Raw genomic sequence first — 15,955 nt, forward strand, 5'->3', positions numbered from 1 at the left:
TATACTGTACACATAAGTCTAGCGTTTAACGCAGACGTTGTGTTACATATAGCGTAGGCAATGTACTGCAGAATTTACTGTGCATATACACGTCTAGCGTATAACGCAAACGCGTTACATATAGCGGAGGCAGTGTACTGCAGTATATACTGTACATATACACGTCTAGCGTTTAACGCAAACGTTGCGTTACATATAGCCTAGGCCAGGGTTGTCCAACCTACGGCCCGCAGGCCACAGTCCGGCCCGCTGCAGGGTTGCGTCCGGCCCGCCAGAGATGCTCTACAGTGCGAAATTTTAGTGAGCTGATTTATTGATAACAACTTGAAGCTATATAATCAATCATTCGAACCTTCTGGGTCCAAAAAACTGCATACAGGTCAGTTTGTGTGACACTCTCTCAGCGGAGGGGGGGGGGGCGGCTGAACTTTATTCATCTGATTTATCAGGAAGGGAAATAAATCAGTGCGCTCCGCGCGCAGTGCTCACATTTTGTTGCCTTGGACTTCGGGCGAAAAATCGAAAAATCGAGCGTAGGGTTCATGCGGCCCCTCCTTCATCATAATCATTCCATGTGGCCCTCCTCTGCAAAAGGTTGGACAACCCTGGCCTAGGCAGTGTACTGAAGTATATTCTGTGCAGATACTTCTAGCGTATAACGCAAACGTTGCGTTACATATAGCGTAGGCAGTGTATTACAGTATGCACTGCATATATACGTCTAGCGTATAACGCAAACGTTGCGTAACGTATAGCGTATGCAGTGTACTGCAGTTTATACTGTACATATACGTCTAGCGTATAACGCAAACGTTGCATAACATATAGCGTCGGCAGTGTACTGCCGTTTAAACTGTACAGATACGTCTAGCGTATAAAGCAAGCGTTGCGTAACATATAGTATAGGTAGTGTACTGTAGTACATGCTGTACATATACGTCTAACGTATAACGCAAACGTTGCGTAACATATAGCGTAGGCAGTGTACTGCAGTATAGACTGTACATATACGTCTAGCGTGTAACACAAACGTTGCGTAACGTATAGCGTATGCAGTGTACTGCAGTTTATACTGTACATATACGTCTAGCGTATAACGCAAACGTTGCATAACATATAGCGTCGGCAGTGTACTGCCGTTTAAACTGTACAGATACGTCTAGCGTATAAAGCAAGCGTTGCGTAACATATAGTATAGGTAGTGTACTGTAGTATATGCTGTACAGATACGTCTAGCGTATAAATCAAACGTTGCGTAACAAATAGCGTAGGCAGTGTACTGCAGTGTATACTGTACATATACGTCTAACGTATAACGCAAACGTTGCGTAACATATAGCGTAGTCAGTGTACTGCAGTATAGACTGTACATATACGTCTAGCGTGTAACACAAACGTTGCGTAACGTGTAGCGTATGCAGTGTACTGCAGTTTATACTGTACATATACGTCTAGCGTATAACGCAAACGTTGCATAGCATATAGCGTCGGCAGTGTACTGCCGTTTAAACTGTACAGATACGTCTAGCGTATAAAGCAAGCGTTGCGTAACATATAGTATAGGTAGTGTACTGTAGTATATGCTGTACAGATACGTCTAGCGTATAAATCAAACGTTGCGTAACAAATAGCGTAGGCAGTGTACTGCAGTGTATACTGTACAGATACGTCTAGCGTATAACGCAAACGTTGTGATACATATAGCTTAGGCAGTGTACTGCATTATGTACTGTACAGACACGTCTATCGTATATCTATGATTCATTTAACCTTTAACAACCATTATAGGAGGTATACACTAAAGTATACTCTCGTTGTATGTAACACTGTTTTAGTATAACGTTTCTCTTTCGATAACTGCACTCAGCATACACACACACACACACACAAAAGAAACATGTATGTACTTGACCTACAGTCCTTGTGTCTTCAAGTAATCAGGGTAATTTAATTTCCAACTTTTGGATTCACTAACTTTTATATGGAATTTTATAGAACGACACCATTTCACATCGAATCTGTAGGCTATATTTGCTTCATTGTGATGAACATATCAAACCATGCACAGATAATATATCCCTGAGAATTTGTGAAAAATTGAATAATCTGTTTCTGTAATCGTTATATTTTTGTCTATTTTTTTTATGAATTGTGATGGGGTGGTACTTAATAATATCACGAACCGTCGCGCAAATAGTATGAATGCTACAGCCAGGCACAGAACACGTTTGAAAATCATTAACAATTTTAGACATAACTGTTCACAATCTTGCTTGCAAAGTCTTCGCTAATAGCTTATAATCAGTATTTAATAGACTAATTGGTCTACGATTGCCTGGGTCCAAAGGATCACCATCTTTCTTTAGCAAACTTATAATAGCAGTTCTCTGCGACTCAGTAAGAGACCCCCTATTGAACCCTTCACTGAAAACATCTAACAAATCTTCTCCAACAAAGTCAAAGAAAGTAACGGGGAGCCCATCGCTTCCCGGTGACTTGCCTCTTTATATAAGTTTTAAAGATTTGACTTATATACGAAAAAAATTATGCCGTGACCAGGATTCGAACCTGGGTTATTACGACCACAACGTAATGTCCTAACCTCTAGACGATCACGGCGAGCCACGTGGTGGATCTATGACAAACGGTATCTCAAGCAATACATATATATCTGCCTATCATTGAATGATTTGAAAAGCAAATAAATATAAACAGAATAACATTTTAGGGCAAAATATGAAAATAAACACGCAGCCGCAGGGGCACTTATGGTAAGGAATTCCCAAATAATATTATCCTTTGGACGCTTGAAGATTTGTCTCAGAAGCGAAAGAAAGAAATGCTGCCGTGACCAGGATTCGAACCTGGGTTATAACGGCCACAACGTAATGTCCTAACCTCTAGACGATCACGGCGAGCCACGTGGTGGATCTATTGCAAACTGTATCTCAAGCAATGAATATATCTGACTATCATTGAATGATATGACAAGCACATAATTGTAAACAGAATAACATTTTAGGGCAAGAAAGAAAAATGAACACGCAGCCGCAGGGGCACTTATGGTTAGGAATTCCCCCACAATTTTGCCCTTTGGACCTATGAAAGATTTGTCTGAAAAGCGAAACAATTATGCCCTGACCAGGATTCGAACCTGGGTTATTACGGCCACAACGTAATTTCCTAACCTCTAGACGATCATGGCGAGCCACGTGGTGTATCTATTGCAAACGGTATCTCAAGCAATAAATATATTTGCCCATCTTTGAATGATATGACAAGCACATAATGTAAACAGAATATAATTTTAGGGCAAGAAATAAAAATGAACACGCAGCGGCAGGGGCACTTATAGTATGGAAGTCAACCACAATTTCGTCCTTTGGACTTATAAAAGTATTGCCTTAAAAGCGAAAGAAAATTACTTATATACGAAAAAAATTATGCCGTGACCAGGATTCGACCTGGATTATTACGGCCACAACGTGATGTCCTAACCTCTAGACGATCACGGCGAGCCACGTGGTGGATCTATGACAAACAGTATCTCAAGCAATATATTTATATATCTGCCTATCATTGAATGATATGACAAGCTAATAAATGTAAACAGAATAAAATTGTAGGTCAAAATATAAAAATAAACACGCAGCTGCCGGGGCACTTATGGTAGGAATTCCCAAAAAATGTTATCCTTTGGACGCTTGAAGAAATGCTTTAAAAGCGAAAGAAAAAAATTGCGGTGACCAGGATTCGAACCTGGGTTATTACGGCCACAACGTAATGTCCTAACCTCTAGACGATCACGGCGAGCCACGTGGTGGATCTATAGGAAACGGTATCTCAAGCAATAAATATATATCTGCCTATTTTTGAATGATATGACAAGCACATAATTGTAAACAGAATATAATTTTAGGGCAAGAAAGAAAAATGAGCACGCAGCCGTAGATGTACTGAAGGGTAGGGATTCCCCCACAAATTTTGTCCTTTGGACCTATAAAAGGTTTGCCTTAAAAGCGAAAAAAGTTATGCGGTGACCAGGATTCGAACCTGGGTTATGACGGCCACAACGTAATGTCCTAACCTCTAGACGATCACGCCGAGCCACGTGGTGGATATATGGCAAACGGTGTCTCAAGTCATACATATGTTTAGCCTAGTATGCGTGCGTGTGTGTGGGTACTTGTGTGATAATGTAGTGCGTGTTCGTGAGCGTGTGTGAGTGGGCAAAAAAGTACGTCTAGAACTCCTAGACCATAAATCTGAACAAGTTCAAACTTAGTGGGTAGCCGCCGGACAATGTTAACTCGTTCCTGCGTGATTTATGACGTCATAGGTCAAAAGCCAGAGATTAAAGGTTAAGAAATCTAAAAATTGGTTTTTAGCCATTTTTTGCACCCCAGCATGTTTGGAAAAGGGAATTAAAACACGATTGAAGACAATTTTAATATAAGACAGATTGAGGTGTTTAACGTTGAAATCAAGGGTAAATTGGTTTTAAAGGTGGTAAGATTTGCCTAAATTTTGCGGAAAAGTGAGTCGCGAACTCCTCCAATAATGTTTAAACTTGGTGGGTAGGTGTCTGACCATGCAAACTCGTTCCTGTGTGATTGATGACGTCATAGGTCAAGTGCCAAATACACTAAAACTGTTTTAGCCATTTCTGCAGTATTTTGGAAAGAAGTCTTAAAACCACAAAATATGTAGATAATAATGGGACAAATTAAAAAAAATACTTATGTTCGATGTCAAAGGTCAATGTAGATCAATCATAGAAGAGATGAGATCTGGAACACCGTGGATTGCCATCTTGATTAACATTGTTATATGGGGATCTTCAATAATGATATTTACATGATATGAGTTAAATCATCTTTAACAAAATCCACCATACTTTTGTCAGTGATGATTTCATCTTTGAAACATAATTATATGACACGTAAACATATATTACAAGTACACTTAATAGAACAATTCAATTAAATACAAACATTTGAAAATATTCCTTACTTGCTTCACAAATACATCAGGTCCTTATGTGTAGTTTTCTAATCTATTTTATCGAGTTAATATGCACAATTACATTTGACATAATTTGATCTAGAGATCGTTATCTGTTTCGATCACTACAATATACATTAGACTAAATGCCGTCAATTCATGCATATTCATAACCATATCAGCATATCAGCCTGTAAATTATATAGTTACCTCTTCTACACTTCAGAACAAAACCGATGAATATATTAAAGTTATAAATGTTTCCTCATTTAAAAAAAAAACAGTCATATCTGCAGTGAGGACGTGCTGCATTTTCTTTAACCGCAGAACACTTCTAAAACTTTCAATTTCTCAAAATCTTTGTGAATTTTGTCTGCATGTAGTGAAGGTTCAGGAAGCAAAATTAACAGGACAATTAGCATTGACCAACAACATCCAAATCAACACATGTGAAACAGGAAAACAACTGGAGGGAGATCTGAGTCGAAGGTAATATAACGTAAAACATGCATTCTTAAAACGAATTAGAAAAACTAGGTATATACCGAGTCAGTGTTCTTAGTACATCTTCTGGGATATTACATTGAAAACAAATCAATATAAGATTTTGCTCCAAACTGAGGCTTGCTAGGTTAAAAATGGACTTGGCTTTGTCGTATTACATAACCTTATATTTACGTCTATATTATATATGTTTTTTACTGGGCTGGGGTTGGGGAAGGGGGATGGGGGAGGTGGGAGGGTAAACAAAACTTAAGATACATCGATATAATAATACCTCAATATGGCATCATTCTTAGATTGTAATGACATTGGATCGTTATTCATATCGTAATCATAATGGAGCTTACAATATATCAACTCTGTTTGTCTAATAAGTTACATACAGTACGTGCATCATACGAAATAAAATTAACCTTAATAGGTGCCTAAGTTGTTTTCATTGTATTGAACGTAGAGTTAATATATTACATTGATTCATTGTTTCAGAGACTGCTTAATTCAGATTTATTTTATAGACGTTTTGTTTTTCAAGAAATTCGAATTGAGTTCGTGCCTTACCAACTAATCTTGTTTCTATTCATTCAAGATAGAGTTAATCAGCAACGGAGTCCTATAGTATATACTGTTAATTATGAAAGGCACGGGTTTCCTCTTCAATAGAGACAATTTTATAGGTCTATGCAATAAGTTTGTTATAAGTGCATGCGATCAAATGACTGCTGAATTGCGGATAGATACAGTTTCCTCATTGATATAATGGTAAGTGTACAACGATAACAAGTTTTTTTTTTCCAACAGAGTGAGTCATTCCGTCAGTTAATACACAGGGTTAGGATTATATTTACTGATAACAATCGCCACTTGTGGAAACTTCAAATATATATCAGACAAAAGGATAACTGACATTTTAATATACCTCTGGATCACGATGATTGTATTTTAGTTTACTTGACTCATTATTTTTCTCGGGCAGTCTTTTATTTCTTACTTGTAAGAAGCATCAATAGCGGTAAGTTAAAGTTAAGTTTCAAAGTAACAGATGCTTGTCAGTGGAATAAATGTAATGGTTGGCGGAATCCGGTACATAATAGCACCTTCATGGAAATATATATAACGTTAAATCTAAAGGGACGAGTCCAGGCTTGAATATGTGTGTGTGTGTGTCGGTGCATACGTGTGTAGTTGCATGCTCTATATTTATCAGTCTTATGTAATAAAACGGACAAACGTTTTCCCCTAAATCCTACAAATGCATAATTAATGCCACAAAAACTAGTCAGGTTAAACTCTTACTTATATTCAAACCGCAAAACGAAGTTTACAGCTTCTGAATTGACATGTTTCCGAAATGAAATTTTCATCCGTTAAAAACTCTTCGATGCCCGGAGCATCAAAATTATCTCACGTTACAAAATCGCCTTTGTCGACATCTAATGCATAATGGTTTATTCCTTGTTCTTATCTTAGATTTTCTGATCTTTGTTATTGACATTGTATTATTTTTTCGTTTTTTTTAGGTGAAGAAACCAACCAGAGCAGCTTCCAAAATGAAGCTTTTGACGCTTATTTTGGTTGTCTGCCTATCGCAAATAGGTTCCTCAGGTAGGCGCCTAACCAGCTTTCACGGTCTGAGGAGGGAAAATCCATTTATGTCCCCATTTTAAGAGTCATAAATTTCAGTTTAATTAACGCCTGTACTGATAACTTTTTAAGTCAATATGTAGGCTCCCCGAGTGTCGCAACTACCTTTTTCTTTGTAGTGGAGAAGGTAATTAAGATGCTGCGTGGTCCAGGAGAGAGCTCTATTGTGAGGGGTGTCCCCACCTATTTGCGAGGGGTGTCCCCACCCCTTTGAAAGGTATAAGAAAGGAAGGAGCTTACATGCGAAACAGTTCGATATTTTGCCACTTTTGAGACAACGTTGAAATATTTTCGACTGCATACGTTGTACCGCATATACATGTTATAAGTTTATGCACTGTAGAAAGTCTGTGATATATCTGCCAGTGGGGAGTGTGGTTGGGGGGGGGGCTGAAGTAAACGTTGTTGAGACCATACTCTTCCCTCTGTCTCGATATGAAATTTTTATGGAGGCACTCATAGTGGCTTACATCCGTTCTAGGGAACAGTCCAAGAGGAGGGTTGGCTCTCCTCTTTGACAGATTTTTGTTTCCTTAAGGAGGCGTAAATGGTGCTATCATTTCCATTTGTAAAATCTACATTTTTGTAGTAACGATTGAAATTTTGCCAAATGTATACAACTTTACGTGCATTTGTTTTTGAACGTTTCGTACCCGAAAATTGCATTATGTAGCGCTAATACATTGAATTATTTTATACTTTATAACAATATGTGAAAACACATTCGATACAGTACCAGATGCGTGTCAAGTTTGCAACTGTACTACCGACAGTCGGGTTCTATGCGGCAGTTTGAACCTCCCTGACGTACCAAGAAACATACCTGTGAAGACGACTTTCATGTGAGTGTTAACTTTACAATGCCATCCATCCATCCATCCATCCATCCATCCATCCATCCATCCATCCATCCATCCATCCATCCATCCATCCATCCATCCATCCATCCATCCATCCATCCATCCATCCATCCATCCATCCATCCATCCATCCATCCATCCATCCATCCATCCATCCATCCATCCATCCATCCATCCATCCATCCATCCATCCATCCATCCATCCATCCATCCATCCATCCATCCATCCATCCATCCATCCATCCATCCATCCATCCATCCATCCATCCATCCATCCATCCATCCATCCATCCATCCATCCATCCATCCATCCATCCATCCATCCATCCATCCATCCATCCATCCATCCATCCATCCATCCATCCATCCATCCATCCATCCATCCATCCATCCATCCATCCATCCATCCATCCATCCATCCATCCATCCATCCATCCATCCATCCATCCATCCATCCATCCATCCATCCATCCATCCATCCATCCATCCATCCATCCATCCATCCATCCATCCATCCATCCATCCATCCATCCATCCATCCATCCATCCATCCATCCATCCATCCATCCATCCATCCATCCATCCATCCATCCATCCATCCATCCATCCATCCATCCATCCATCCATCCATCCATCCATCCATCCATCCATCCATCCATCCATCCATCCATCCATCCATCCATCCATCCATCCATCCATCTACCTGTACATATATACAAACACTGTAAAAACAAAACCGTTTTGGCTGTCTTTGGATGTACTAGCTTCACTCTGTAAAAGATTCTATACCTGATTTTCTACTCTGTTTTAGCAATGTATATACATATATATATAAATATATATATATATATATATATATATTATTAGAGAAAACCAGAGAAATAAGATATGACTCATAATTGACAAATAAGGAGTAAGTTTTACAAAATATATTGGAATTTTCGGTCCCCCTGGGACCTTCGTCAGCAATACTTGGCAGTCGAATGAGAAGTACAAAATGTGACACAATGAAAGTATGACAGTATACAGCAAAATACAGGAATTTGCTGTATTTCAAGACGATCAGTCTGTAGGAGAATCGTTTAAGGTACCCCCCATGCTAGCATTTCGTCAACCCCCCAACCTTAAATTTCTTCTCACTTCCTCCAGACTCCCCCGCTCAGTTTCCACCTCCGCAGGCAATTTTCCTTGCGGTAAACCTAGATGCCAAATATGCCCCCATATTACCCCAGGCACCGTGGTCAAGATTCCCAATGTTGACTTTAGTCTTAGACCCCCTTCCCTCTCTTGTGATTCTATTAATGTTATTTACATTTTCTATTGTGTACTTTGCAAAGAGGGCAATTATGTAGGTGAAACAGGCTCCCGATTCCGCTTACGTTTTAATAATCACAAAAAATCTATTCGTGATAATTTTGCAGGATTCCCAGTGTCCGAACATTTCAATCTTCATGGTCATTCTCTAAAAAACCTAAAATGTATTTTAATTGCCTCGAACTTCAAATCAACTACTGAACGTAAACGTAAAGAAATCGATTGGATCTTTCGTATTAAGTCTCACATCACCGGCCTCAACAAAGACTTGGGACCCCTTAACAACTACCAGTTCTACAAGCATATGTAATCCGTTCTTTGCTCCTTAATCCGCTTCCTGTATAGTCATGGTTTATTTGGTTTTAATTCCATCATTGCAACTTACTCTTATCTAGCGTCATACTTTCATTGTGTCACATTTTGTACTTCTCATTCGACTGCCAAGTATTGCTGACGAAGGTCCCAGGGGGACCGAAAATTCCAATATATTTTGTAAAACTTACTCCTTATTTGTCAATTATGAGTCATATCTTATTTCTCTGGTTTTCTCTAATAATATTTTCTTTTGGAGTAAACGTGGATTTTCGTTATATTATATATATATATATATATATACATATATATGTATATATATATACATATATATGTATATATATATGTATATATATATATATATATATATATATATATATATATATATATATATATATATATATATATATATATATATATATATATATATATATCACAAATGATTTTCGAGTTGGATGGCATCATGTTTGATCTCTAGAGTAGGGCAAAATATGTCACCAAAAACAGAACTAGTGTTGTTCGATATAGGAGACAAACGCCTACAGTGGAATTACGATCTTCCTTACCGGTTTCGAACCTCTGGACATACAATCAGCGTCGATAGCCTAGTGGTTAGGGTGTCCGCGTACAGAGCGGGAGGCCCGTGGTTCGAATCCCGGTTGAGGCTGAAAGTTTTTTCACTGTTCTTGATTTTCCAACTCATTACGATATATATATATATATATATATATATATATATTGTATACCTATACGGTAACTTACAGCATGTTGTTAATCACCATTTTCTGATGATCGCCGCGCGTGAAACTCGATTATATGTGCTGGAAGTTACCGTATAAGTATACTCTATATTTTGCTATACTTCTATGAATTGAGCACTCTTGCAGCAGGAAGTGAACAATTGAATCTATATAATATATCATATATATAATGGTCCAATAAAAGAGGTTATTTTCATCTACCTTATTACGTAATTTCCATATTCCCGTGTTTGTATTAACTTATTCAGATTTCTTTTCAGATTTCTTGGCAACAACTCGATAGCAGACATTCACAGTGATGACTTTTGGAAATTAGTACATCTTAATGAACTGTGAGTAAATCACCGGTTTCTGAATGGAACCCAACCTGTTCTATGATCTTTAGAGCAACGTTGATGACTTAGATCAAGTTCATCGACAATTTGTATAGCCCTTGCTTATGTTCTTTCATATCAAATATATGAGATCACTAGGGTAACGATATTGTCGTGTTAAGCCCCACCTACAAGTAGGCCTATTAACAATGAATCGAAGCAACACGACATGATGTAACTAGAGCACCGACGGTGCTAAACCCACAGGCATCAACTGTGTGTATTTGTAATTTAAGCATACCGCACAGCCGCTTTCATGGTAAATATCAGATTAATGTGTTAAATCTGATGTCACGAGTTATGAACAAAGGTTTGCATTTATATGGCGCTTTTCATAGATCATGAAAAACTCAAGGTTATTAATATCCCCCGCCCACCCCCGCACCCAATATGGGAGAACGAACTAACACGCTCTGAAAATATGAAGTGCACACCCAAACGAATGGCAAATAAGATACATCCCTATATAGCTAAGAACGACGTAACAATCAACTTATGATGTGTTATAAAGACCAATGAAGGGGTGCAGTGCTTACTCATCACGCGATAACTACCTCTTATTAATCATAATATATGCAAATGCGTGTATGTCCCTTCTGGTAAACGTTTCTTTATATATATATATATATATATATATATATATATATATATATATATATATATATAAAACTTACTCCTTATTTGTCAATTATGAGTCATATCTTATTTCTCTGGTTTTCTCTAATAATATATATATATATATATATATATATATATATATATATATATATATATATATATATATATATACATATATCATATGCTACCAAAGGCATAACTACTTGGAAATGATTGTGTCCATAGTATCATAGAAGTGTGGACCATCATGTGTATTCACCGTATCGTTTGGTCTTCGAGTGTATACATTACAATCCCTATGTAATACTTGCATTTCTACTGTTCCTTATAATGGACGCATATTTGTAGTGTGCACTCACATTATCTGCTTATGGACCTTTTTGTCTTTTCTATAATCCCAGAGTGATAATGGTCAACCAGATCAAAACAATTTCGGCTCTGGCCTTTGGCAGTTTAATCCAGTTACAAAGGCTGTAAGTTTTTAATTTTTTTTATCATGTAAGTGTAAAACATGAGTGTCGCATTGCAAACGTCACCCTTTTTATCTATGCACAAAACATTTTTTCACAAATTTAGTAACCCGACTTCCAGTACAGCAAACACTACCCAACTACGTGTACCAAATATTTAGTACACACATTGCGATGAATGTATATATGCATATACATGGTTTTGCTATATTATTATTTAAATAACCTAATATGCTTACAAGGTTTCGATATATCACACAATTGATATCATTACTATAATTAGAAGCTGTCAATTTCATTTCGCGGTTTATCATTTACAAACTTCTTGTTTCAGTTTATTGCAGAGTAATATGATACGTGAGCTACCGCATGAAGTCTTTTCAAACTTGACCAATCTAGAGGTTTTGTGAGTATTATGTAAATGTTGCAGTCCATAACAAACCTCATCATCTATAAATGTTAGTTCGGAAGTAGACGCACCGTTCTTAATTTCAAATGTAAACCAATGTGTTGCCATTAAAAATCGAAATTTGAGTCATACATGTAAACATGCTTTATTTCCTCTATATGATGTCGAATCGATTTGTTATTGAAATTGGGATATTTTTTATTGGAAATGTACAGCGAGTTCTTCGTTGTCAGTCTTCACCAGACTGTTGTACATTTGATGTGTAAGGATTTCTTACTCTGTGGATAATGTGTACCTCAGAAAGAATTATGAAAAAATTTCCAACACAATATACTAACCAAGTTAAAATCTGCACGCTATCATTTCTCCCCTTAAACTTGACTAAGTCGTTCTTTAACCTGACTACATCATTCAACTATTTGCCACATAATTCTAATTCACTCTTTCAATAAAATGTCATGCATCTCCCAGTGCACAGTGCGCATCGTGAGTGACTTGACATGATCATTGATTATAATGTGCAATGGGTGTACTGTTTAGCCTATTAATGACATACAGTAATATATATATATATATATTACTTATTAATTATTAATATAGCTTATTAGTGGTAGCAGTGTGTTTATACTGCTGTGAAATGTTTTTATCTTTAGAATCCATTGAGCATGCAACAGGAAGTGAAAAATTGATGTCATGTTGCATAAAATGGTTTACTATTCTGTCTGAGTGAGCAACTGCAAGACTTGCAAATTCTTTCGTTCTTATTTTTGGAATATCTGACGGCTAATTTACACGGAGTCACTTTCATTTTGTTTAATGATAAGTTATTACGTACTAAATTGTTTCTTTTAATTGTACTAAACTGCAACTGATTCACTTCGAAACAAATGATTAAGTTGATATGTAATATATTAACTGTTGACTCATGAAAAGTTAAAATTTTCCCAGTTTCAACGATATTTCGACAACTTGATCCATCTTTGTATTGTTGTCGAATTGTCCAATTTATTCAGAGAATCATGACACAGGCCACAGTTATAGCTTATAGCTAGATCATTAGCACTTAACAGTTTCGTTATTTTACTTTCAAATAACCCGGGCAAGAATCCTTTCGATCCACCTGTATTCATTTCAACCGTTCCGTTGTTGTTTTCAGGTTCCTTAATAAAAACAATATAAAAACGCTTCCGCAAGACATATTTTGGAACTTACACAAACTAACACAACTGTGAGTATTAGTAAGACTGTGATTATTAGTAAGATGTTAGTCATTTCAATCCAAGAAATAATGATATTATGTCGTCTCAGTAACAATATTGTATTCCGGGATTTGCGTGACGTCCTTTTTTCCGTTTTCTAGCATCCGTACCATGCGAATAGGCCTATACTGTATGCAGTGTAGTCGTCGTACACAATATAACACACATGAGAATACATTGTTATCTTATCGAATAGTCTTACGAATCGGCTCTCAATCGAACTCAAGAGAAACAAAAGAGAAAGCTGTGCATGACATCACGTAAAATTCGACATTCGACATTCGTCCCAGGGGGACCAACAATTCCAATTTAATAATAAATATTTCTTACATTGTATTTTTAATTCAGATGGAGCAAAGGATTAGGCGTATGCCAAAATGATATGTATGTTATATTACGAGCTGTATATAGCTAATGCTATTGCCTTTGTCTGTTAAATCACGGTATTCATTTATTTGTTATTTGTTAGCCTATCATTTGTTTTGATAAATTATTTCTCCAGGTATCTTTTCAACAATGATATCGATTCTCTTCCACGCGACGTATTTTGCAACTTGAGTGCCTTAACCAATTTGTAAGTAAATTGATAACGTTCATATTGGAAACCGTCCAGTTCTATCTGATTACATCGTGCTGTTCCACTTTGCGGCAAATATTAACACAGGCATGTTAAATATTGCAAATAAACTTGGGTGCTGATATTTCAAAATCCGAAACAGATATTCAATGCTTGTAGTCATCCATGTTATACATTGTTTGTATAATAAGGCGCCAGATGATATTGTACTCCAAAAAAGATAATTAGAAAAAGGCAGAAAAATAAGATATGACTACTGTCAAATTATATTATTCCAATAATCCATTTCGGTTGAAGAAATAACAAAATTGTGTTTTCATTTTCTCACGTCACCATGCAAAAGATTCTTGTTACGAATCTACAGTTTGTTTTTTAGTTGATGTATTATAATGTTATCGGACGCAAGTGGATTGGCACCAACAAAGAGCATGTAAACAATCATTGGTAATTTACTTTCTCTCCAGGTACCTGTTCAACAACAAAATTTCAATCCTTCCAGAAGGTATTTTTCGAAACTTGACAAGTCTGACGAATCTGTAAGTTCAAATACGTCGAGCTAGTATACTATAATATGCTTATAGAAGTAAAATTTTTATAATTCGCCATGTTACTTAAACGAAATTTGAAATGGAAAATGAAGGTAAAAAGAAAGTAATACATTATCTTAATATGCCTAAACTGATATCGTGATACCAAAAAGAATTTAGCATGGTTGATTCCATCTTCAGTTAATAGTTTAAACGGATCTTAGATGAGATATATAATTAAAGCGAGCTTTGTATGAATTTAAAAACATAAAATAGCCTCAATGCGTCGCAAGTTACTGTTTGCATAATGTAAGCGAGTTGAACTTCATAACTAGCAGATATTGTATTAAAGTGGATATACAGCTAAACTGACTTTAAAAGTTATATATATATATATATATATATATATATATATATATATATATATATATATATATATATATATATATATATATATATATATATATAATTTAAAGACAGCTGAAGAACTCTAATTCAAATTAAGAATCCTCCAACCTTCATCTCACACAAATGGCATCATGTGTACCTCATATATTTGTATGGATCAATCTACATTTTGTATATGTGTTGTTTTCCTAGATAAATTATTTACATGTGATGATAGAATACCGAAAACGTGAGGGATAACTTCTGGGCTTGGGTTTGTTTTGCTTGTGTCGCAGCTTTCGTTTTTGCGACTAAACATATAGTACAGTCAATAGACGCTGAGTAACCGCAATAATTACGAGACTTGTTGTCAATGCCTTTCAAGTAAAAATCTTCGGAAACGGAGTTTTTATAGGCAATTGTCATGGGTTTCATGAACTTTCTTATATGCTTTCGCTTGCTCCCTGACGAACGTAAATTGCATTGTCAGAATGCGTGTGGAAATTTCAAACACTCACTAAAAAAAAAGTTAATATATTTTCTGACTATGATTTTGGATACTCTTTTTTTAGCTCTTTGATTTTAGACTAAGGTGGTTGATGACAGTACACTGTCAGTACTCGTCACTTTTCATCAAAAGAATTAGGCAGTGATACGTCATAAATGTATTTTATAAAGTGCTATCACATGTAACACTGCCAACCTGCTTAAGAAGTGTTATAAGTGGTGTAATATGTTAGCAGTTTAAGTCTCTTCTTTCTTAACCATTTGCTATTTCGTATTGATCAAATCATCCCTCAATTTAGCACTTTTGTGTTACAGTCCTATGACTAAACCTTCTTGCCAATATTTTTTCAGGTATTTAAACAACAACTTCATAACGACTCTTTCTGATGACATGTTTATTGATTTACATTCAATGTGCTTTATGTAAGTAC

The 15,955-nt window shown here is 36.4% G+C and overlaps 1 protein-coding gene and 2 non-coding genes across 7 annotated transcripts in view; 1 reads left to right on the plus strand and 2 right to left on the minus strand.

Moving 5' to 3' along the window:
• Positions 1-2,547: 2,547 nt before the first annotated feature.
• On the minus strand, positions 2,548-2,619 carry Trnah-gug (transfer RNA histidin (anticodon GUG)). Its single transcript has one exon. It is a non-coding gene; the product is annotated as a tRNA-His (tRNA).
• Positions 2,620-2,843: 224 nt separating this feature from the next.
• Positions 2,844-2,915, minus strand: Trnah-gug (transfer RNA histidin (anticodon GUG)). The gene has a single exon. It is a non-coding gene; the product is annotated as a tRNA-His (tRNA).
• A 1,258-nt stretch (positions 2,916-4,173) lies between these two features.
• LOC139966179 (uncharacterized) overlaps positions 4,174-15,955 on the plus strand; it is a 32,568-nt gene continuing 20,786 nt past the window's right edge. For 2 of the 5 annotated variants that reach the window (XM_071968947.1, XM_071968951.1), the window contains exons 1-10: positions 5,755-6,267; positions 7,026-7,110; positions 7,883-7,991; positions 10,657-10,728; positions 11,790-11,861; positions 12,193-12,264; positions 13,424-13,495; positions 14,029-14,100; positions 14,568-14,639; positions 15,876-15,947. In XM_071968947.1, the coding sequence (XP_071825048.1) occupies positions 6,265-6,267; positions 7,026-7,110; positions 7,883-7,991; positions 10,657-10,728; positions 11,790-11,861; positions 12,193-12,264; positions 13,424-13,495; positions 14,029-14,100; positions 14,568-14,639; positions 15,876-15,947 (701 nt within the window). In that variant the 5' untranslated portion in view covers positions 5,755-6,264. Of the gene's footprint in view, positions 5,494-5,754; positions 6,268-6,294; positions 6,518-7,025; positions 7,111-7,882; positions 7,992-10,656; positions 10,729-11,789; positions 11,862-12,192; positions 12,265-13,423; positions 13,496-14,028; positions 14,101-14,567; positions 14,640-15,875; positions 15,948-15,955 lie in introns of those variants that run through there. The other 3 variants (XM_071968950.1, XM_071968949.1, XM_071968952.1) reach the window with 3 other exon arrangements.

Source organism: Apostichopus japonicus, chromosome 4, assembly GCF_037975245.1.
Source record: "Apostichopus japonicus isolate 1M-3 chromosome 4, ASM3797524v1, whole genome shotgun sequence".
Classification (NCBI taxonomy): Eukaryota; Metazoa; Echinodermata; class Holothuroidea; order Aspidochirotida; family Stichopodidae; genus Apostichopus; species Apostichopus japonicus.